The sequence below is a fragment of the Panthera uncia genome (genome assembly GCF_023721935.1).
Source record: "Panthera uncia isolate 11264 chromosome A3 unlocalized genomic scaffold, Puncia_PCG_1.0 HiC_scaffold_12, whole genome shotgun sequence".
Lineage (NCBI taxonomy): Eukaryota > Metazoa > Chordata > Mammalia > Carnivora > Felidae > Panthera > Panthera uncia.
This window is the reverse complement of record NW_026057579.1, coordinates 31337003-31360466: the sequence shown is the minus strand read 5'-3', so window position 1 is coordinate 31360466 and position 23464 is coordinate 31337003. Positions and strand designations below refer to the sequence as shown.

The window sequence follows — 23464 nt, the reverse complement described above, 5'->3', positions numbered from 1 at the left end:
GTCAGGGAGGGCAAATGTGCCTTCCCTGAGATCAAATACCTAGCAAGAGGTGAAGCAGTCCCGGCTCAGCTTGGAACCACGCCCAGGGCGCCTCCTATCTGCCTCCTGGTGGACCCTGCCTTCTCTGCTTTTCGCTAGCACCTCTCTGTGGCTCCTTTGAACATGTCTTGCTGCACACACACACACACACACACACACACACTCATGCATACATGTGCACGCGCGCACACACACACACACACACACACTCACTCACTTTGCTTGAGCTGGCTTGTATGGGTTTCACTGTATGGACAATTGGAAGAAATGTACGTTATACGGTGGCCCTCGGCATGGGGGGCTGGGAGAGGGGAGGATGGGCTTTGCTAGAGACTGGCCGTGGCCAGGATACGGGATGAAGGGAAGTAGATTCTTAGAGCACGAGTTTTTAGAAGTGATTGGACCGGAGAATCTCATGGGGGAGTTTTGCAACATAACCGATGCTGGGTTCTACCCTCAGAAACTGTGGTTAATGCATGTGGACTGTAGTCTGGGCATTCAGAGAGTTTTTAAAAAAAATTTTTTTAGGTTTATTTATTTATTTTGAGAGAGAGAGAGAGAGAGAGAATGAGAGAGAGCGTGGCAAGAGAGAGGGAAAGAGAATCCCAAGCCCGATGTGGGGCTCAATCCCATGACCTGGGGAATCATGACCTGAGTTGAAATCAAGAGTGGGACACTTAACTGACAGAGCCACCCAGGCACCCCCCACCGGGGGGCACCGAGAATTTTAATAGTTTCCCGGGTGATGCCAATATGTGACGAGTTTTGGTGGGAAACATTGCTTCAGCATATTAGGTGCGGGTTAGAATATCCAATTCTAGCAGGACGTTGTTTATTCTATGAACAAGAGACGAGATGAATGGCTTTTCATGACTTGAAATCCTCAGAGTGTAGAGCTACTTTCCTCAAACAACCCCAGGTTCTAGGTCAACAATTAAAGAGGTTGTATTTAGGCTCGAGGCAACAAGCAGGTGCCAGTGTGGGTGACTGTAGGCCGAGCAGAGCAGCGTTTGAATTCTGTGTGTTGACAGATGTTATCAATTATTGGCAAATCCAGTCAGTCCTGGTCTGCTTTCCTAACTGTTTGTTTAGAGCTGACAAAGGATTGTATTCACTTAGCATCACAGATTTTATCTTAACTGGTAGCAAAGTCCCATGCACGGAAAAGCCCAGTAGGCGAGCAATTAACCCTGAGGTTGGCCCTGACCTCACCCCACTGTAACTAATTGGCTTGCACAGTGTCTTCTTGGAGGGAACCTGATTTCTTCTGGAGCCATCTGGATGTCACGGAAGTCAGTCGCTGAGGTCAGAGGCTGAATGGCTGTGCTTAGCTGTGTGGTCTGGGTTCCTGGAGGGGATCTACCTTCACCACTTCCCCTGAGCCTAACTACACCACCCCCCCCCCCCCCCCCCATCTCCAAATGCCATCCCGCTGGGAATTAGGGCTTCAACATAGAAATTTGTGGGAAGGGGAGGTGAACATTCAGTCCACAGCAAATGCATCTCTCAGTGGAACTCCAAATACGTTTCCTTCTTGGGTAGATGCACCTCGGACACACTCATATGGCCTTGCCAGTGGTTAAAATGTTGGAAGTTCCGAAATACTGATTATTGGTCATTGTCCCCAGTTCCCTAAGTGGCCTTATTTTATTCCTGCCACCTCAACTGCCCGCTCCCTTCCCCTCCTCACCTCCCTAATCCAGCTGGACTCTGCTCTGCCGTGCCTGGTGTCCATTGTGATTGGCACATGTTCAGGCCATTCCAAATAGTGTGACGATCATTCCTGGGGACTGGCAGAGACTGTTCACTGTAAGGCTGGGGAAGAGCCGGGAAGGGTGAAGTCCGTAAAAGTCCGCTCAGACATACTCACCTGGAGTTTCCGTCGCAGGCCACGACTTCCAAGGTGTGTGGGCTACTTTGTAGAGGTCAAAAAACCAAAATTCACCGGAGTACATTGGAAGATCTAATTGGCCTTATGAAGCCATTCCCGTCTAGCAGGTAGAGAGGGGCCACACAAAATACTGTGGTTTTAACGGGGAGGAGGGTTGGGGCAAGAAATTAGCAAAAGAAAAGAAAGGATCGGTTCAGGCTAGGCCACCTTCCCTTGGGGGAAGGACGGGGAGCTTTTAGTAGGTGGCTGATCTCCTCTTCCCTTAGGGGGTGGAGAGGGTCTGTCTGTCTGACAGATCACCTCTTTGGTGCTGACCAGAAAATTCCAAATTTATTGGCGTAAAATTTCCACTCCTGGAGAGGTTGAAAGTGCAGTTTCCTTTTGCTCTGCTCTTCTGGGGGCAAGGGATTCCATCTTGGTCTGGTGGCTTTCTTTTTAGCAATAGAGACCTGGGTCCTGGGTCCTGCAGGCCTCGAGGGGACCGGGAAGAGGGAAGAACAAGGTACTAGTCCCGGCAAAAGTATCTTTCTGGCCCTAGCCTGGCTCATTAGGAATCATCCCCATTTGGCTAGAGGAGAAAGGATGTCCCAGCCCCTGTTGATTGCAGGGGACACAGGCCAGGAGCTCTGCCAGGCCAGTCATGGGACTTGCTGTGGCCCCCCTCACCCAAGGGAGGCCAGTCAGGAACTTCCTTCACCCCTGCACACACCAGCCTGTCCTGCACACGCGGTTCCCACGCCCACAGTTCTGTGCCTCCACACCTGGCCTAGATTAGCCCACGCGAGCGCCTGCTCAGGTCACCAAGGTCAGTTGAACCCTCTTCCTCCGCGTTCGAGCAGGTCAAATCCCGTGGCAATGTACCACCCTTCAGTTCCTGGCAGCCCTGAGCCCGGCGACAGTGTTTCATGGGTTTTTGTGCCATTGGCCGTGATCACTACCCCAGACCGTGCGCGCACCGGGGACGGCGGCTCCGTCTGGCCTTGCGCCCCCGTGGAAGCCCCAGCACTCCACACAGGGCCTGGCGCAGGGTGGACGCTCAAGAAATGAGCGTGCGTGTGCGTGGGTGGTGGCTGCTGTAGAGGGAGTGGGTGCGGGCCCCGCGGGCGGGCGGGCGCATCTCCCTCTGCCCCAAGCCCTGGGTTTTCCTTGCCTTGCTCTGTGTGCCTGGGTCCTGCGACCCCTTCAACCGCTGAGCGCCTGCCTGCCTGCCAGCCCAGGGCCGGTACTGGATGCTGCCCAATTCCTGTATCTGTTAGGGTGAACTGGGGGGCGTGGCCTCCAACGTCCAGGCGTGGCCAGCTGTCAGCCTCTCCCCTTTCTCTCCCTGAGACTTCTTTTGCTCTCTTGGGTGCCTCAGCCCTAATCTGTGACCCTCACTCCAGTTTGGGGGGGGTGGGCCTTTGTGATTTGGTTGTAGACATTTGCTCCCCTGGTTCACCATCCCCCTCCTCCTCCTCCTCCTCCTTGTGGGACCCGGGGCCTCTCCCGCCTGCTTCTTCCCCCATGAAACTTGCTGTGGTCGGTCTGCCCACCTACACCCAGGGGACCCACTCGGTCTCCGGTGGATTTCCAGGCTGCTCAGTCTCCCGCCCTTCGAGGGGGTGATGTGCCGCTGGGTGGTTCATGATTCCCTCCTGATTCTTGAGGCCCCCACAAGGGAAAGTCCATGAAGCCCCCTACCTCATCAGGGCCCCCCCAGCCAAGGACTGCCCTTGGATCCCGAGGAGGTCCCCTCCCTTCCTGAGAGCCCAAGTCGGCCCTCTGGGGGGAAAATGCATTGTTCTCTCTTTAGTATCCCTTTTGCCCTGGGCACTTACTGAGCTAAATGACCGATGCTATTCTCAGTGCTGTCAGGAGACCAGTCATCTGTATACCTACTGACACTGTTTCCTGGGGTCCCGTGAAGAGGGGCATTCACCCCTCCTGCCAACCCCCCCATCCCCTGTGCGGAGCCCTTTCCGTTGTGTGGGTAACAAATCTGGAAAAGTTCAGAATTCCCAGGATAATACGGTTATTATCACTGGCTAAACGCCGGGAGGTTTCCAGCTAGAACAGGGCCGATTTGATCCCTCTCCTCGCAGACTGCACAGCGAAACTGCACCATTTGAGGAACTGTCCTTCTTTGGTGCTCTCTGCCTGTCCCTTCTAGGAGGGAGCCCAGCAGCCTGCTGAGTCCTGGAGCTGAGTGAGCTGGGCATTTTCTCTGGATCACAGAGGGGCCGAGCGAACACATCCTTCGGGGCGTCGCCACTCCCTAATGTATGGGGTCTTCAGAATTTAAGAATGTTTTGGGTCAGCAACTGCCCTCTGAATTTTACACGATGGACTTTGCCATCCTCAAAGTGGATCTGCTTCCCATTTTCCAGATTTTGAAACTGAGTCTTTAGAATCAAGGATGTGTGTGTGTGTGTGTGTGTGTGTGTGTGTGCTGTTTGCCCTGGCTTCACTCAGCCCTTCCTTCTTCTTCCTCATCCCTGTGGTTCCTTCTTATCTTCCGAGTTGGGCTGAAGACGGTAGGTGCTGGGATTGGCCAGGGGGATCACCTCAGCTCTCCTGGCTGAGTCACAGCTGGGTCACCAGCCCCAGGAGCTGACAACACAGCAAGGGCCCTCCCAGGGGGACTCCAGACAGGGCACGATTGCAAAGTGAACCGTGAAATGGGATCCAGTGCGTAATCCTCTCTTCTGGAGGGCTTGTCTGAGAAGACTCCCCCCTTAGGCATTTGGCTGTTTAGATGTTGTGGCAGTAATGGGAATAGCAGGGGAAGTTCCAGGGCTCACTTGGGGTGACTTGGGGTGAACCCCAACCCCACTCTGCCTCCAAGTCCCTCATTTGCAAAATGAGTGCTTTGGACTCGATTTTGTTAGGCTTTCAGACCTCTAAGCCTCTAAATTTTAATAATTCAAGATTTATTTTAAGCAAGCTCTTCACTGAAGTGGCTTGGAGTTGGGCCTTCCTTCCAGAAAGCCTTTCCAAGTAGCCTTGCTTCTTGACCCCAAGGCCAGAAGCTCTGGGAGGGTGGGGAGTATACGAATGCTTCCTCCTGGGGGTCTGCCTGCCGCGGTGTGCATTCCTAACCGCCGTCTCCGAGACACATCCCTGTGGAGGAATCTCATCTGTAATTGATGATCCCCTTCGTAGCCCCCTCCTCCCAAATGCCCCTGGCAAGGGGTCACCTGCTTTCCTGGGGACAGGCTGCCTAGATGGGAGTCCCCCCGAAGGCCAGCAAGAATGTATCCACAGGTGGCCAGCTGGAAGAAGACACATCACCTGGGCAAAGCTTCCAGGGCAGAGGACCCCATCTTCCATCTAGAGCCAGCCTGACTTCTGCAGTGATGCCTTCCCGACATCTCCCCTGGGATGGCTGAAAAGCGTCTCAAGCTTCGAGTGGCCAAAAGCGCAGCCCTGAATTTCCTCCCAAGGCTGCTGCTGCTTCTTCCTTCTGCACCTCAGTAGAAAGTAGCATCATCCCTCGGTTGTTCAAGACCCAAATGGGGATTTCACCCTTGACTTGCCACACCCACCCCACCCATACATCGGTGGATCCACAAGTTTTACCTCCCAAATATATCTGAAGTCTTTCCACTTCTCATAACCACCCCACCCCTCGCATCAGTCTCAGCCACATCATCTCTTCTGGTTTCCTGTAGTAGTGTGCCCGCTTCTACTCTGGTCCTCTACACTCTATTTTCCATAGAGCAGAGAAGCAGTTTTAAAAAATGTAAATTAGATCATATAATTCACAGGTTTAAAGCCCTTCTTGGACTACCTAAACTTCTTAGTTGGGCAACAAAATCCTAAATGTTTGGTCTCTGCTATCCCTCCAGCCTCTCACAGAGGGCTGCCTCAGGACCTTTACACTTGCTGCTTCTGATCTCTAGAAAGCTCTGCCTCCACATCTTTGTAGGACACCGGTGTTTCTTGTCGTTTACGATTTCTGTTTAAGTGAGCCAGCCTGTGATCATCTGATCTACCTCTTTTTGCCACCCGATTATTTATTTATTTTTTTCATTATTTGTTCCTTGCTTTGTCTCCTTGTTGGAGAATGGAAGTTCCAAAGGGGCAGCGTCCTGTCTCTTGTTCTGAGCAACATTTCACGGTGTTTGGAACAGAGCTTGACAAGTATGCTTAGTGAATGGACGCAGCAGGGGTGCTTGTTCATTGGGAGAAAGGATGAAGGTGAACTTAGGTTGAAGAGCTAAGTATAAATTGCAGTATGGTCAGTAAGGCTGACTGCCGCGACATGGTTGTAGAAACTAAGGATCTGGGTCAGAACAGTTAAGGGACTTGCTTAAAGAGTAGGTCTGAGATGGCAGCCGCCAGGCCCTGGAGGTTTTTGGAACGCTTTACCTGGCTACCGCGACAGCTGATGCACGCCCCCTGAATTCCGAGGCTTCGGGAACAGGTCAGTCTAGCCCGGTGAATTAAAATATGGGACTGTGGCTTTGGGGAGGATCATCAGAAACGTGGCCTAAAGTGCCGTGCCCACAGGAAAGCTAAGGTGGGCGGCGCAGGAGGGGCTGGCGGGTGCCAGCCTTCTTCCGAGGGAGGAGGCTCGGATCCCCGAGGCCAGAGGGGCCCTGAAAGCAGCAGAGCCGCTCGCGTGTCACGAGGGCCCTCGCGCGGCCCCGTTCGCCCCGCCCCGTCCCTCGCTCCGCCCCCGCCCCGCCCCTCGTCCCGCCCCCGCCGCCGCGGGCAGTCCTCGGTGACAGCGAGCGCGCGGCGGACAGAGAGTGTTTGCATACAAAGAAGGCCACGCGCGCGGCGCCGCAAGGTGAGTAGACGCCTCCGCGCCGCCCGCCGCTCGCCCAGCCCCAGGCCGAGCCTCGGAGGAGCTCGGGCCGCTACCGGGAGGGGCCGCAGCCTCGGCCGGCCGGGCCGGGCGGGGCGGAGCCCGGCGGAGAGTGGGCGCGCGCGGCGACGCCGGAGCCGGCCGGGGGACCGTGCTCGGTCCCCGCGGCCCTTTCTGGGGGACGTGGTTCGGGGCGAGAGGCGGAGAAACAGGCCCGGGGCCAGGCGGCCTCGCGAGCATCCCTCGGGCCTTCCCTTTGGGTCGCCCGCAGGGCTGACCTTGACCCGCCTGGCGGACCCCAGGGGCGGCCGGACCTCGCTCTGTCCAGCGACGACGGGTGGGTTCCATCCGTGTAGTGGGCAGCCCTGCCGTGCGCCCGGAACTTTTACGAAAATGTCCCCTGGGGCTTCGGATTCTTGCTCTGCAGTTGAGGAAACTGAGGCTCAGGGAAGTTGACCTACGTGCCCAAGGTCACACAGCTGCTAGGTGGCAGGTTGAACGGGGCTGGAATCTGGTTCTCGGATTACAGTTTGGTTCCTCCTCTGCCCGGCCTCTGTGCATCTTTCCTGCAGCCTATGGGTGCTAGGCCCAGTCGGCTCTATCACATGCCCCTGAGAATAATTTTATTTTGGGGAAGGCCAGGAACATGTAGGATGCAAAGTAGTGGCTTAGACATAACTCTAAGTGCCATAGGCTAGAGTGTAGACAGCTGGCACGTAATTTATGTGCAGAGTAGTCGCTGAAGAAACCAGATGTCAACCCAGTGTTTGACCACCAAACAGGAAACTTGAATTAAAAACAACGGATTAAGTCGGACAGTTTTTAGAACCTAATAGTTTCCCCAGGATAGTAGGAAGTATCTTGGAAAAGATGAGCTTGTAAAAGTTTTTTTTTTTTTTTTTTTTTTTTAAATCAGAGAAATGGCATGATGCATGCGAAATTTACAGTTTATCTTTTGTTCTATAATTTGGGTCTTAGGAATAAAAGTAAGTGAGGAATGGATAGTAATTGAGAAATTAAACACACAGTTTTTTTTTTTTTTCTTTTTTACCCCACGTTGGAAGATCTGTTTGTTTTACAGTTCTGTATTTTGATAATTCTTCATATTTGTCAACATTTGTATCCTTATCAAGCACATTTGCTTATGGATGTGTGTTTTGGAGCTTTTATTCCTGTTTGGATGTAGGGCTGTGTGGTGTTGGGGAGGCGAGCCAGGCCCCTGGCAGAACTTTGTGGATCTGGAGGCACAGGGTGCCCGTGAGGAGGGCTGTTTGTAGGGTTGAGACACTTGGGCCCGATGCTGGCCTCTGGGCTGCAAATCATCACTCTGGGCCCCCCCCCTCCCGCTCGGCCACCCCTCTCCTGTTGTGAGTTGGCATCTCCTGGCTTCTCCGTCTTCTGGGTTCAAGGTCACAAAGGAACCCACAGGGGACAGACTGATTTGGGCCAGCATTCAGATGGGGGGACAGGGGAGGGTTGTAGGGAGCTTTTTCCGGGGGAGACCTGGTGGGGCGGGTGGGGGTTGCATCATTTGGGGCCACTTTTGGAACACTTTCGAGAAACACCGAGAAGGCCGCAATCCAACTGGGACACTGAGGCTAGTGCCTTGACCTGTTTGCACCTCCGCATGACCAGGGCAGAAGAGTTTGGAGCTGTTGAGGTACTGATGAGGAACACACGAGGTCCAGGTGGATCCGTGGTGCACTGTCAGCACTGGGGCGAGCCCCCTGGGAAGGGTGAAGTCCCACTCTACATGTTCTTGAACTCTGACCTGGTTTATTATGGCGTAAGCCCACTCACTTAAAATCAGAATGGAATTTGTGAAACAATTCGGGCAAAGCCTAACTTAATTCTTTTTTTTTTTTTTAAAGGTTTATTTATTTATTTTTTAAAATTTTCTTTTTTAAGTTTATTTTTGAGACAGAGAGAGACAGAGCATGAACGGGGGAGGGGCAGAGAGAGAGGGAGACACAGAATTGGAAGCAGGCTCTAGGCTCTGAGCCATCAGCCCAGAGCCCGACGTGGGGCTCGAACTCACGAACCCCAACCGCGAGATCATGACTTGAGCTGAAGTTGGATGCTTAAGCGACTGAGCCACCCAGCCGCCCCAACCTAACTTAATTCTTAATTTATGGAAGCCTCCAAGGGCCCATTTGCTGGCCATTTCTGAAATGGGAGCTTTCTAAGCTGTGAGTGGAAGGTCTGGTGAGTGAGGGGCCCAGCGTCTACTTTTGCACCTGGCAGCGGGTCCAGGGTCCAGTTCCCGGGACACCAGGGCCCAGGCCCCTTGACGAGGGGGGCACCAGGGCCCTGAAGGCAGCCCCAGCCTCCTGATGTGCCCTTGGCCAGGCCCCTCCTTCCTGCGTCCCCTACACTTCCCTGGGTGCCTCTTCCTCTTCCCTCCCCTCTCCCCCTCCCCACCTTTTATTCAGCAAATGAGAAGTGAGCCTGGGCTGGGGCTGGGCTGTGTGCAGCTGGGGTGTTGTGAAGAAGAGCTTCGGCCTCCCCAGAGCTCTGGGTCTGGGCATAGGCCAGTATTTGTCACAGCACCGTTGGTGACCCACTGGTCCTAAAAATCAGTTTCGGTGGCCCACAGACATCGAAAAAAAGTGAAGTAGGACAGAAAAGAAGATAGATACTGTTTTGTGGAACTTGTTTTAGCTGTGGGGTGTGTGTGTGTGTGTGTGTGTGTGTGTGTGTGTGTGTGTGTTTTCGGTCCAGTGGAGAGAGGGAAGATGGGGGTGTGGGTGTGGTTGTGTGTGGGGGGGGAGGGACCGCACCACCCAGCACTGGCTTCCTCCTGGCCCACAGAAGTCCCTGCTTGGGGGGCGGGGAGGATGTGCCCAGGGTGGCCGTGCTTGTGCACTGCCCCCGCTGAGACGTGGGGAGGAAGGGAGCAGGCCGGCCCAATCTGGAGAGGAGCAGGGAGCTTTTCATGCCGGTGATCATGGCCACATCTCTCAACCCACCGACCAAGTTTTGTGATTCTTCCGAGAACTTAGAACTTCTTGCTGGTACTGAATGCTGGGGTTTCCAGAGCAAAGCAACAGGCGGTTAGAACGGTCGTGGCTCTGTGTCAACTGCTCCCCGAGTGTGAGGTACTCTACATTGCTCACAAAGCCGACCACAGACCCTATGATCGAGACACGCCTGTTTGCTGGCTGCTTCTGGGACACCATGAGCACATTTGCACTGCGCGCCTTGTTCCCGAAGGTCCCGCCCTCTCCTTGGATACGTGTACTTTCTCTTTTTTGGTGAAATCTTTGTCCGCATTCCTGGGTCTCCCTAGGCATACCCTTTGGTTTACAAACGACAGGATACAGTCAGTCAAGATCATGGGATAACAGGGCACAACCGCCCAACGAGACGTTCTCCTTGGCCACTGCTCTTGCCAAGGATTCTTGCCAGTGAATTCTACCTAATCACAGAACGCTGCTGCCCAACCCTGGGGTTGCCTTTGTGCTCAGAGTTGTGGACAGACAGAAATGTACTACCACCCTAGAGTAATACCCTTCTAATAGATCTGTGTGGATCTTAATCTACCACATTCTTTGGCCCGGTCTTTTTTGGGAAGGTGCGATGTAAATCGTTAAGGCATGAGCCTTAATTCAGAGTCCAGGAATACTTTGTGGCCACAGGATTAGCGCCTGGCTTTCATTCGGTGTATGCGCTTTGCAAAGTACTTTAATGTGTACCGAGGACGACTAATCCCGTGAGGCAGACGACGTCAGTCCCTTTTTACAGATACGAAACTGAGGCTGGCAGAGAGGTTAGTAATTGGCCCGTGGGCACAGGTTCGTAGGACCCGGGATCTAACTGACACCAAGCACCTGCCTCCAGGACGCCTGCATTCTTATCCCCTGAGCTGTCGACGGCACATTTGAACGTCAGGTGATACTTAGCCCTTCCCGAACTGCTGGGGTGGAGTGGGTGGGTGTCCTACAGGGATAGAAGTCGCAAAGGCAGGACGTCCTTTTTGACCAACACACAGATGTAGACGGAGAGCATTTGGAGGTGCGTCAGGAGAGGATGCGAGCCCCGTGCTTGGTCAGTGAGTCGAATGGTTAAGAGCCAGAGGATCAGGGTCTACGCCTGGAGCCGTCTTGCCCGGCACATGGGCCGCCCTGTAGTTTAGATGTCTCCGTCCCCTACTGTCTGGGCCTTTTGTGCTCCTTGGCAAGGACCCGCAAACACTCATCACATGGGTTATAAGATCCGGGTGTTGCAAAATCCCAGCTGGGGAGGAGGAGCTGAGTGGTCGCCCTGTGACCTTTCTGACCAAAGCAGCTCCCCACCGCCCCACTCACTCCCTCATGTCTCAGCAGGTTCACTGACTGGGAGACCCTGACATTGAGTGGGCCAGGCTTTTCCATCCCTCACCCAGTTCTCTGACGTCATTAAGAATTAACGTCAAAGTAATACCTATGCGTTTAAAGAACACCCCCCAGAGGTGAGCCTGTGAACCTTATTTGGTGTGTAAATCCATCCAGAGTTTCTTTGGTTGTGTGCATCTCAGAATATGTAGGAATGTAATTCTTGAAAAAGCGGATTCATGTTATAAATGTTTTTGTCCTCTTTCACTCAGTTTATACCTTTTCATGTTAGTATTTGGGGAACTGCTCCCTTTGTGTGTGCACGTGTGTGGTTTTTGTTTGTTTGTTTTTTTTTAAGCAGTCGTAATGATCTTCTGATACATGGTTTATTTAACCAGAGTCCTAGAGATATTTAAGTGGTTTCTGATTTTCTAGATTACAGTCAACACTGCCATGACCGTTTGGTACATGGACCTTACAGAAGTAGGGTTGCTGGGGAAGTATGTGCATAAAATGGCAGATGGGGCCCCAATGTTCACCCCGCTTATTACCCACCAGCAGTCGGTGATCACTTGGTTTCCCCTGCTCTCACCAACCCTGGGGTTTTTACGAAATGCTCGAATTTTATACCATCTGAAAGACCTCCTTTGCATATCTTAAATTATGAATGGGGTTGAGGATCTTCTCATGTGTCATTGACCAGACGGATCTCTTTCTCTGTGAACCCTCTCTGTATTTTGTCCATTTGTTTTTCTATACAGTTAGCGTGAGGCCACCTTCAACGGACATTAAGATTCTAGAGATGGGTGGTTATGAACGGGTGTGGCCAGGGGTTTTGCATTTTGGCAGACGTTCCAAGAAAGCAGAGTGTCTTGGCAAAGTTGTGCGGTCCGGAGAAAGATTCTGTCGATTGTGGGTGAAACGTTGATTTTCCTGATGTAATAACTAGGCAAGAAGTTCCGAGACCTCCTGCTGACCACGCGTTAGCAACGGCTGCTTTTCTGGAACCACGTGAGACGGGCTGACTGATGCTTATGGGCATCTGTTGCGTGCCAGGAATTGTACAGAGTAGCTCCAGTGGGGGGCGCACCTGCCCGTGGTGGGGGGCATCGAAGGAGGAGAAAACTTCCCGGGCCTTTGCTCTATTTCCTGCAGGGTATTAGCACCCTCAATCCAGACACGCTCCGCACACGTGCCCCTCCCGCTGCGCCCTCCTTCCCGTGGGGTCGCCTGGGAGCCGTCTCTCCCCTCCCTCTGGTCCTGCAGCTGAGCTGTGATGATCGAGGGCTCCGAATGATCCGCCTTAATTCAGAAAGGGTCCTGGTGGGGGGACGCTCGGGCCAGCTGGCTTTTCCGCCTCATCACTTTTGTCAGCAGGTACTCGTGGTCCGACCTGCAAGCTTTTTAGAAGCATCTCCAGCTTTTCTGACGAGTTTTCTTTCTGTGGCGGGGAGTGTTTCCTGACGGATGCTGGCATGCCAGTAAAGGCCCCGATTCGCCTTTCATCGGTATGGACACACACAGGACTTGACGCTTGTTCAAGAAGCTTCTCACAGTGCCAGGCTCAGTCCAGAACTGGCAAGGAGGGAAGAGGTTGGCCGTGGAGAGTGCTGCCAGAGTGGTGGGGCAGGGGTGAAACATAAGGATCTCGACCTTGGGGCTGGTATTCTTTTCTCTGCCTCTTTTTTTTTTTTTTTTAATTTTTAAAAATATTTATTTATTTTTGAGACAGAGAGACAGAGCATGAACAGGGGAGGGTCAGAGAGAGGGAGACACAGAATCCGAAGCAGGCTCCAGGCTCTGAGCCATTAGCACAGAGCCCGATGCAGGGCTCGAACCCAGGGACCGGACCGCGAGATCATGACCTGAGCCGAAGTCGGACGCTTAACCGACTGAGCCACCCAGGCGCCCCCTTTTTCTCTGCCTCTTGACCTTGGGGCTGGTATTCTTTTCTCTGCGTCACACTACCACCCAGTCACACCTTCCTTTTTGTCGTTTATGTGTAACTTATCACTCCTGCTGATTGATAAATATCAATTCACCAGGCTCTGAAAAAAGACTTCTGTGTGGTTAATATAAATCACAAGAGGCAGACACGCTATTTATAAGCCAGTGTCATTTTCTTGCAAGCCTTATTAGTCATGAGACCGTTTTTAGGATTTCTTAGAAATTGTCTTTTTTTTTTCCCCCTTTTTTAATGCTTTGGGTGAAAATGCGCCCTCAGCTCCTAACCTCCCAGGTGAATGTGATCTTGGGCAGCCCCAGCTGCAGCACAATGTTTGTGTTTTCACAACGAGCTGGTCAGGTTTGGATCCTGGACACGGAGACAGAATGTGCTCAGAGAACAGCCCGGGTGGTGAATGGAGGCCCCCCGACTCCTCTGAGACCCGGCTGGGGTGCTGACAGCACCTTCCTCGCCTGTTAGGTGCAGGGGGCGCAGGGGGGTAGTCACGTAGCTGTCCTCACATGGCCTCAGGACAATGAAGAATGAGACATCCCCAGGCTTCAAGGACCTGTGGGGGAGAGAGCCCCAGGGAAGCACATTTGACTGTATCTTTGAGGAACCGCAGTCCTAACTAAAAGCCACATAACTTAAATACTACACAAGGGTGCTCACTCTCCAAGGCAAATTCTACAGTTTTCAGAAAAGTCCTAAATGGGCATCCATATTCAGTTGTTAATTACTGAGCCAATTAAGATCTAAGACTTCCAGCTTCTCGGGGTTCCCCGGGTGGCTCAGTCGGTTAAGCGTCCGACTCTTGGTTTCGGCTCAGGTCATGATCTCCCGGTTTGTGGGTTCGAGCCCCGTGGTGCTGACAGTGTGGAGCCTGCTTGGGATTCTCTCTCTCTCTGCCCCTTTCCTGCTCACACACATGCTCACATTCGGAGAGCAAATAAACTTCAAAAAAAAAAAAAAAAAGGACTTCCAGCTTCTCAAGGACAGGGCTTAATCTTATCTGGTGTCAAACCCAGAGCCAGGTACACGGCGAGCATCTGTGTCCTCTCTGCCTCGTGACAGGAGGAATGATCCGTGTGTGTGTGTGTGTGTGTGTGGGGGGGGGGGGTGGTATTGGTTGGTCACTCACCTGTCCTCAGAGACACCTTTCTGACATTTAAGGTGGATCAGGATAAAAGGAGGAGGGGGCGATTTTATCCGTGAGTATTCAGACTTGACCAGTAAAATCTTGCCCCTTTTCTCCTTGAACTCAAACGGAAGGAACCCCTTTCTGGGCTCCCGCTTCACCTGTGTGCCCCCCACCCCCGCCACCGCCCCAGGACATGGCAGAGGGTGAGGCTGGCCTGCTGCTCCTGGACCGACTGGGAAGCACAGGTATATCTGTGGAGCAAGCAGACCAGTCTCCCAACCGGGCACCAGCTTAGGAGAAGGCAGTGACCTACTAGGACGGACCGCCGTGGGGAGCTCTGGCCTCACCATTGGAGAAGCGGACATATTTGCATATACTGCGCCTTATAACTTCCTGCATATGTCCCGTGAAGTCTGCGTGTGCGTCTCTGTACAGAGATACAACTGTCCAGTGTTTTGGGAGGGTTGTAGGGTGGTCCCCAAGTCGGATACAGACTTCTCCTGGATTCGAATGCTCCTTCCGCCCCTTACCTGCATCGGGACCCAGAGCAACTTACATACATAAACTCCACAGTTCAGTTTCCTTCTCTGCAAGATGGGAAAACTCTTGTTTCGCACCATTGTGAGGAAGGGATACGTAGTTTAAACTGTTATTATCGCCGTCTGGACAGCGTACCAGCCTTCATGGTAGGTGACAATGGACTGTGGTTTGTGCCACGGCGGTTCACTGCTGTACTGTCTTTGCCTGGTGTCACCAGTACATTCTGGGTATTTAGGAGCCTCTCAGGTGGTTCTCCTTTGGCCAAAGTAGCTGGCAGGCTGGGGGCTGATTAAATTGTCAGTGTCCGTTGGCCCTTGAGAGCAGCAGTTCTGTGTCCGGGTAGAACCTGCTGCTGCTCAGAGGAACAGGAGCCCGAGGCTTCACCCCAGGCTGATGCTGGGTCGGTTCCCAGTCACGAAGCTCCCGGATGTACCGTGAAGCCAGATTCCACAGGTGTTCCTTGGGCACCTGCCACGACGATGCGTGTTTGGCCTGTGTGTGCGGGCAGTGGGTCAGGGGCAGGCTGGTGCCAGGAAATGATGAATCATTCTGTGGGGGAAAATGCTAGAGAAGTCTTCCGACAGAAAGAAAGGTGTTTTGACCTTCTAGTCCTTGAGGGCCGTGGGGGAAGGCTTAGAATTTACCTCCCAGGAGACCCTGAGATGAGGTAGCTGAAGAGGGTGTAAATGGCGAAAATACCCCCTTGAGAGCCAACCGCAGAGTCCGACTGGTCTAGTGACTTACTCAGGGAGGTAGTGACAATGAGTCACGTTTGCCACCTGTCCTCTAATGGCAGAGGGTTTTCCTAAGTTATCTTGTTTCACGCTCATGATGGTGAGGTTCCATCAGAGATGTGGTGTTAATACCTTACTCCCAAGCACAGAGCTGACAAATTTTGCAGGGGGACAATCAAGTCCGACCATCTGACCCTATATTTTGTGCAGTTCCTATTTCTCAGACTTTTTCTTTTTTTTTTTTTTTTAATTTGAGAGAGAGAGAGAGAGAATGTGAGCAAGACAGGGGCGGTGGGGGAGAGAGAGAATCCCAAGCAGGCCCCATGCTCCACGTGGAGCCCTACGCGGGGCTCGATCCCAGGAACCGTGAGATCCTGACCTGAGCCGAAATCAGGAGTCGAACGCTCAACTGATTGAGCCACCCAAGTGCCCTTGTTTTTCAGACTCTTCTCCTTCCTGTGTCATGGCCTGTTTGTGGACAAGAAATGTCTTAAGAGCCTGTTATTTGAATGCATTTGCAGTGAATTTTGTTTGCAGCATTGTCTTCATGAACTTTATGTACCTGGGAGCCCACAATTCTCATTCTTTATTTCTTCTTGTTTGTAAATTTTAGCACTTTCCCCCTCATTCCCAGGGTTGTCAGGCTGCTGCAGAGGCGATCTGCCCGGGTGGAATGTTTTTGTGATGGGACAAAACGAACAAACAAAAACAACCCAAACCCCTACCCCCCCCCCCCCACCCTTGGTTTCTTGCTTGGAGTGAAGACTTGATTTCATGGTGTTGCCGCGAGCAGGTCACAGAATCATCAGGTTAGAGCCCCATCAAATTCTTGAATTGTCTCCACAACGTTTTTGCCACCTGGTGGTTTAGACTCTTTGGTGAGACCACCACTGATGGTGAGCTCAGTCCCTCTAATGAGCCAGTTTCCTTAGAAGCCTGGTCTCACAGATTGTGCCCCCCGGCTCTGGAAAGTCCTGTCCGTAATTCTGACTTTAATTGCAATCTATGATCGTCTATACAGCACTGGGTACCCTGTCCACCGGGGCTGAATATTACGTGACATTTAGATCTGTTTTTCTAAAGCCACGCGGCCGATTTTCTTTAACTGGGCCTCACCCATTTATACCGGTTTCATGCACCGAGATTGGGAAGCAGCACTACGTGGAGGAGAGCAGGGGAGTCTCGGGGTTCAACTTGGGCTCCTGCCCTCACTCTGCTGCTGGCCGTGCTACTCTGAGCGTCTCACCCACCTGGTGCCCTGGGTTCTGCATTAGAAATGAGGTAACTGGTGTTACCCATTGTTGTTGTTTTTTTTTTTTTTTTTTTTTTTTTCGCTTTAATTTTTTTTAATGTTTATTTATTTTTGAGATAGAGACCCCAAATGTGAGCGGGGGAGGGGCAGAGAGAGATGGAGACACAGAATCCGAAGCAGGCTCCAGGCTCCAGGCTCCGAGCTGTCAGCACAGAGCCCGACCCATGAGCCGTGAGATATGACCTGAGCGGAAGTTGGACGCTCAACCGATCGAGCCACCCAGGCGCCCCTATGCTTTTGGATTTTGTGTTTTATCTGTTTGGCTCTAATATAAGTACCACAGTAGTTTCTAATTTAGGGAAAACTGTCTGGAAAGACGTTATTCCCATAAGATGTCATAGCCTCAGAATATCTTCTGGAAAGCTAGAAGATGCCCTGTTTAAAAAAAAAAAATATATATATATATATATATGTGTATATATACATATATATACACACACACACACACACATATATATAAAATATATATAAATATAAAATATACAAATAACATTTAATATGTATTTATCTGTATTTATACATTTATGTGTATGACATCTTATATGTTTCTTAACCTCCGAAAACCCACAGTAGAGTCTGGAGAACCCTCGTTTGGCCAGACGATGTTTATGTGGGGTTTGGCTTACGTCTCCTCAAAATACCACTGAAATAGGCTGTGGGATCCTATTTCACGTGATACACGAAGCCCTGTCGGGTGAAGCAGCCATTTGCCGAGTTTTGAGATGAAAACCACTAGACTTCACAGGGATTCGGTCTGGGGTGAGTAAGGAGCAGGTGTCTCCAGCGTGCCCCTCTGTCCCACTGGATGCGTAAGCATTTTGTTTTGTGTTTTTACAGGTGGTACTTGGGTTATGCTTGAGGTAGTTAAGATGCTTTGTTCTTCAAAGCGTTCCCCTCGCTGCCCGACCCGGAGTGGTAGTGACCGTGGGGAAGGAGGACGGTAATGAGATTGACGAGCCGGTGAAGGGACGGAGTCCATCTCAGGCTGGCTGGTCTGGCTTCTTATCTTGAGGGAAATCAGATTACCTTCTTCCTTGAGCCCTTTCACTTTGAACAGATCCGAGGAAGTGAGATTGGCGTCCAGCTCGTCTGTTCTTGGGTTCGCCCAGTATTTGCCCAGCGCTTATTTAGAGGAAATCCTGGAAGAGGAGAGATAAAGAGCCATGGACCCCCCCCCCCCCGCCCCCCGACTTGCCTGCACCCCTCACTCAGCCAAGCAGAAGCTGGGGGTGAACCGGGCGCCCCCCTCCTCCCCTGAAAGGCTGTCCCGTGCCTCCTGGGTCCAGGCAAACATTATTCATCTTCCTGAAATGACTTCTGGTTGGTACAGTGTTCTCGCTCACCCCCTTTTAAAATTGTGGTGACGTACACGTCACAGAAAACGGGACTGTCTCAGCCATTTGCAGGTGTGCAGTTCAGAACCTTCGTATGAGGACTTTCACCCCGTTGGCGCGTCCATCCCTCCCTCCAGCTCCAGCTTTTGTTTCTTACTGACTCCCCTTCCCTCCTCCCTGAAGCCGAGGGTAATAATCACTCTTCTACTTCCTGTTTCTAGGGATTTCCGCGCTCTAGGGACTTTATGTGGGCGGAATCGTACATAAGGCATTTGACCTTATGCGATTGGCTTATTTCACTTAGCGTGACGTCCTCAAGGTGTATCCACGTTGTAGCAAATATCAGAATTGCCTTCCTTTCTAAGGCTAATACCCCATTGGATGTATACACCACATCTTGTTTATCTGTTCATCATCCATCAAGGGACACTTGGGTGGTTTCCACCTCGTGGAACCATTGAGATAACGCGTCTGGGAACGTGGGCGTGCAAGAATCTCTCTGAGACCCTGCTTTTGGTTTTTGGGGATCTGTACGTAGAAGTGGAATGGCGGGGTCATACGGTAATTCTGTTTTTAATGTTCTGAGGAACTGTGTTCTGTACTGTTTCATACACCGCGCCGCACCGTTTCGCATTCTGACCAACAACGCACATAGATTCCAGTTTCTTCCCAGCCTTGCCAACCCGTGTTTTTCCCGTGTTTCAGATAGTATTCGTCCAAGCAGTCCCCTTCCCAAAAGATTCTCCGTGGTTGGTTAAGACAGTCCCTGTAGACACCGAGGAGCACATTGCCAGGTGGGGCCACGAACCTGTCATTTGCTGAGAATTATGGAACAGGCTCTCTGCTTCCAAATGGAGATATTTTCCGATCTGCAAATACGTTATTCAATAGAAGGGGTAGCTGAAGATAGCAAAGTAACTTCCGGTTATTTGTGGTGGGAAAATTACACCACGCACGAAGGGAAGATCGCAGAACCAGGAATCAGGCTGTCGGGGTCCCGCTCCGTCTCTTGGAGACGGGGAGCGCTGCCTGTCACCTTCCGTGTCTGGGCTTCTTTTCTGTCAAACGAGGTGTCGGAATAACAACCCAGGGTCCTGCCACCTTCGAAATCTTCAGATTCTGCACAACAGCCTTGAGTTTGCTCGCTGACACGGGGGAGGGAAGCTTTGTTCTTGAGGACGGGAGAGCAGAGCACCATTTAGTCTGAATTATTGAAGATGCCCTTTCAGGCTTTATCTTCAGGCCATCGGACCTCGCAGGTCACCCAGGCAGATGTCCTCGTCTCACAGATGAGGAGCTGGGATGCCGACATGTGGGAGTACCATCCAGTTACGAGCATTCTCTTTGTTGGGAATACGGCATGCTGGCCAGTGGGTCCCCGGCCGCGTGAGCAGGGGCAGGGGCTGGGGCGCGGGTTGGGGGCCTCGATGCAGGGAGGCGGTGACCTGTCCCTCAGGGACCAGCAGGGCCCACGGCTGAGGGTGATGAAGCCGGAAGGGGCCAGGGAGAAGGGAGGGGGACTGACAGAACCAAATCAGAGGTCGCCTCCGAACCCAGGCCTGTGACCTTGGGCGTTTGCCTTGTTGCACCTTTGCTTGTCCTTAAGTTTCCTTGTCTGAAAGGCCTCGTGTCTACGGCGCTGTTGTGAGAATCACTCGAGCACCTGGTCATGTGAGAGAAATCGTACAAAAATGTTCATGCTGCTTACACTTGGCTATAGAGTTAGAGGTTTACCCCTCTCGGTGAGTCCTGTATGTTAAAATCTACGTTGAACATCGAGGTGGTGCGTTTTTTGTTTTTTTTTTTGGTAAAATGATTCCCTAGAAGAAATATCAGGGTTCTTGGCCCTGGGTGGCTCCTGCGACTCTTGATCTCGGAGTCATGAGTTCGAGCCCCACCTTGGGCATAAGCCTTCCTTAAAAAAAACCCTTTAAGAGAACAAAACAGATGAACCTAAGGGAAGGGAAACAAAAATAATATAAAAACAGGGAGGGGTCAAAACAGAAGAGACTCTTAAATATGGAGGACAAACTGAGGGTTGCTGGAGGGGTTGTGGGAGGGGGGATGGGCTAAATGGGTCAGGGGCACTAAGGAATCCACTCCTGCAATCATTGTTGTACTATATGCTAACTAATTTGGATGTAAATTATAAAAAAAAAAATTAAAAAAAGTGAAAAAAATAAAAATAAATAAAATCTTTAAAAAACAAACAAATAAAAAAACCCTAAAACAAAACCAAGATGTATCAAGGTTCCAAGGAATCCTTTTTTTCCGCATTGTTCATCTCCAGGAACGGTCCCCTCTCCCTTGTTACACGAAGTCAGTTAGCTTGCACGGCTACACAGATTTAGAAATCATGCCGTTTTATATTTTCGCGTCCACGTGCCTTGCGTTAGCCGTGGGTGCCGGGCCGCGTCACGCAGACCCCGTCTAAGGGAGGCTGGCCCGAGCGCGTCTCCGCATGTGTGCACGGAAGGGTCTGCTCGCCTCTTTCTGGGGGAGACGGGTGGTGGCGATCGAGAGGGTGCCACTTAAAATTGTACAGTGAGCCAGTCGGGGCTTTCTTGCGCTCTTTTCTCTGGAGGTTTTGTTCATTGCTGTTGGGGTTCTGGCCTGTTCTAAGTTGGCCCTAAATCAGCAGTTCGTGTTTGCCCCCTGCCTGCAGGGCGTTTGGCCAGCCAGCATTGAGCCTCGGTTTCCTCATTTGTAAAGCGGGGGGTTGGGGTGCTGCTCTCACTTCCACACGTCGCAGGAGTTGAGGTGAGGCTTATGAAAGGTAGTTTTTGGTTTTTTCACTTGAAAAGAGAAGGCTTGGTCCTTGGCCTCCGGGACAATCTGGCTTCGCCAAGTGACAGGAAAACCACAGGGCTAGGTCAGGGACACATCAGGGCGAGAAAGTTCATAGAACTGAACTGCGCAAACAGGTCAGGGACAGGCGTGCGTACTCAAGGTCATGGTCGCCGGGATCATTGTCAGGGACCCGAAGATGGGTGGGCTCAGCGTGGTCCCTCACACCCCCATGGAGGGCGGGTGGTCACCTTGACGAATCGGGGCGTGATGGGTGGGAGGGAGGGTGAGGTCTTGGGGTCCAGCGATTGGAAGTCACAACGTGCAAACCGTCCATGCTCAGGTGGTGAAGCCACGTGGCCTCAGGAGGCCCGGTCAAGTGCACAGAGAGGAGAGGGGAGCGCAGGTTTGACCGGGCCTTTGCTTGAGGTCAGCAAAGCCGGGGAAGAAGGCAAGAAGGGAGCCCCAAGGGAGCTGCATCCTGAGGACAGGTACCCCGGGTGGGGGTGGGGGGGGGGGCGCAGTCACCTCTGAGAGCACGAGGCCCGGGGAGGCAGAGCCAGGAGGAGTGGATGGCAGACAATGGCTGCAGGGTTGGCTCCCGAGGGCTGTGGGCCAGTCTGTGAGTCACATCGGGGCACGCGACGGGGCCAGACCGTGGAACCGGAGGGTGGGCTTTGCCGAGGTGGGCAGGTGGGCCGCTGAGGACCAGCACTGAGGCGGCCGTGGAGCCCGAATATGGCACCAGCTCACGGCCGGGCCCCTGGACCCGAGCACATCCGGCTGCCTCTTCGTGGCCTCCTTTCGGGCCGGAGTCTTGTCTGCACCATCATCAGCAGCCGCCACTTAGTCTTCCAGCCTCTGGCTTTTTCTGGCCAGTCTGCACGTCATTATCATGACACTCACTTGAAATCATGGATCGAATCATCGTTTTGTCGTTCCCAAATCTGCGGTGGCTTTGCGTTGCCACCTAGAAACGTCCGGACCTCCCAGCGGGGCTTAAACTCTCCATCTTTTCCCTGCGTGTCCTCTGTCACGGGCACAGCACCCCCTGCAGGGCTCTGGTCCACCTTTTCCCACCTCCCTGCCCTGGCGTGGCCCCTCCGCCTCCCTGGGTCATGGCCCTTAGCGTCTGCCTAGAACAGACATAGCAGTGACATATTCTAGTTCCTTGTGTTTTACTTCTGTCGCCCCCATGAGCCTGTGGATCCCTTCAGGGGACAGGGACTTGGTCTTTTTTATCTCTGCGTCCCCGCCACCAGGCCCCTTGTAGAGGAGACGCCCGGGTGTTTGCTGACCGGACTTCAGTTGATCAGCTGGGCAGACAAACCAAAGTGGTTCGGATGAATGTCTCCTGGAGTCATGGGCCAGAGTCAGACGGGCCAAGACCGGGATGGAGGTTGTTCTAAATAAAAGTCATTGTTTTTCCTTCTCGAGTGAAAACAGCCACTTTTTTCAACTCATATTGTTGAATATCTGTTCTCTTTGGCATGGGGGGGGGGGGGCTAGATACGAAGAGGTAGCAAATACAGTCTCTTCTCGAGAGTCTTAAGATTTCGTGTGTGAAACCTACGTGTGACGACAGAGTGAGGCTGGCAGGGGCCGTAAGGGTGCCGTAAGCAAGAACCGTAGGCCCAGAGGGGAAGAGCCCAGTGCTACCAGTTGGGGTTCCTGGGGCCGCTGCCGTGGAGGTTTGTGGGCTTGCTGACCGGGTCGGGGGTAGACGGATAGCGGGCTCATTCCGGTGGACCGAGATGATGTGAACAAGCTGTGAAAGTCCCACGTGCAAACACATGTGTTCGACGTGACCATGAGCCCGTTTGGACTGACTCTAGAGAGATGGCCTTCTCTGAGTTAATCGTCTGTGCGTCTGTGTGTGTGTTTGTGTCTCTGTTTCCCAGACTCAAACCATGAATTACGTTGGGCAGTTGGCGGGCCAGGTGTTCGTCACCGTGAAGGAACTCTACAAGGGCTTGAATCCTGCCACCCTGTCTGGATGTATTGATATCATCGTCGTCCGCCAACCCAACGGGAGCCTTCAGTGTTCCCCTTTCCACGTGCGCTTTGGGAAGATGGGGGTCCTGCGCTCCCGAGAGAAAGTGGTAAGAGCGTAGGACCCGGTGACCTGGGGTACAGTTTCTTTCTTCAGAGAAAAATCATCGTATTTCTGTCCGCACACAGAGCTTTGGACCTCTGGGATCGTGGCTTCACACTGCAAGGGGCTGGTCACTGAATTGACAAGTATATTATCTCCAACTGTGGTGTTAAATTGCTCCAAAACGTAGTGGCAAAAACCAGCTACTTATTAAGCTCGTGGGTTCTGTGAGTCAGGAATTCAGACCGAGCGTGGCCAGGCTGGGGTTTCTCTGCCCTCTGCCATCTGGAGCCTCAGTTGGAGGACCCGCTCCAAAGATGCGGTCACTCACATGGCTGGTGGCCCCTCGGCTGGGCTCTCAGCTGAGAGCGTTGGCCAGAATGCCCACATGTGGCCTCTCCATGTGGCCTGGGTGGCCGCATGACACGGCGGCTGGATATAGGGCGAGCATCTCCAGAGGAAAGGAGCCAGGTGGACCCTGCCTTCTTCTGACCCGGCCTCGGGAGTTTCACAGAGCCACTTCTGTTGTGCTCTGCTTGCT

General features: G+C 52.6%; 1 protein-coding gene across 3 annotated transcripts in view; it reads left to right on the top strand.

The window, feature by feature from the left end:
• Positions 1-23464, top strand: part of LPIN1 (lipin 1) — an 80907-nt gene that overhangs the window by 5621 nt on the left and 51822 nt on the right. For 2 of the 3 annotated variants that reach the window (XM_049652510.1, XM_049652509.1), the window contains one exon: positions 22730-22930. In XM_049652510.1, coding sequence (XP_049508467.1) covers positions 22730-22930 — 201 coding nt within the window. Of the gene's footprint in view, positions 1-6612; positions 6705-22729; positions 22931-23464 lie in introns of those variants that run through there. The other variant, XM_049652511.1, reaches the window with a different exon arrangement.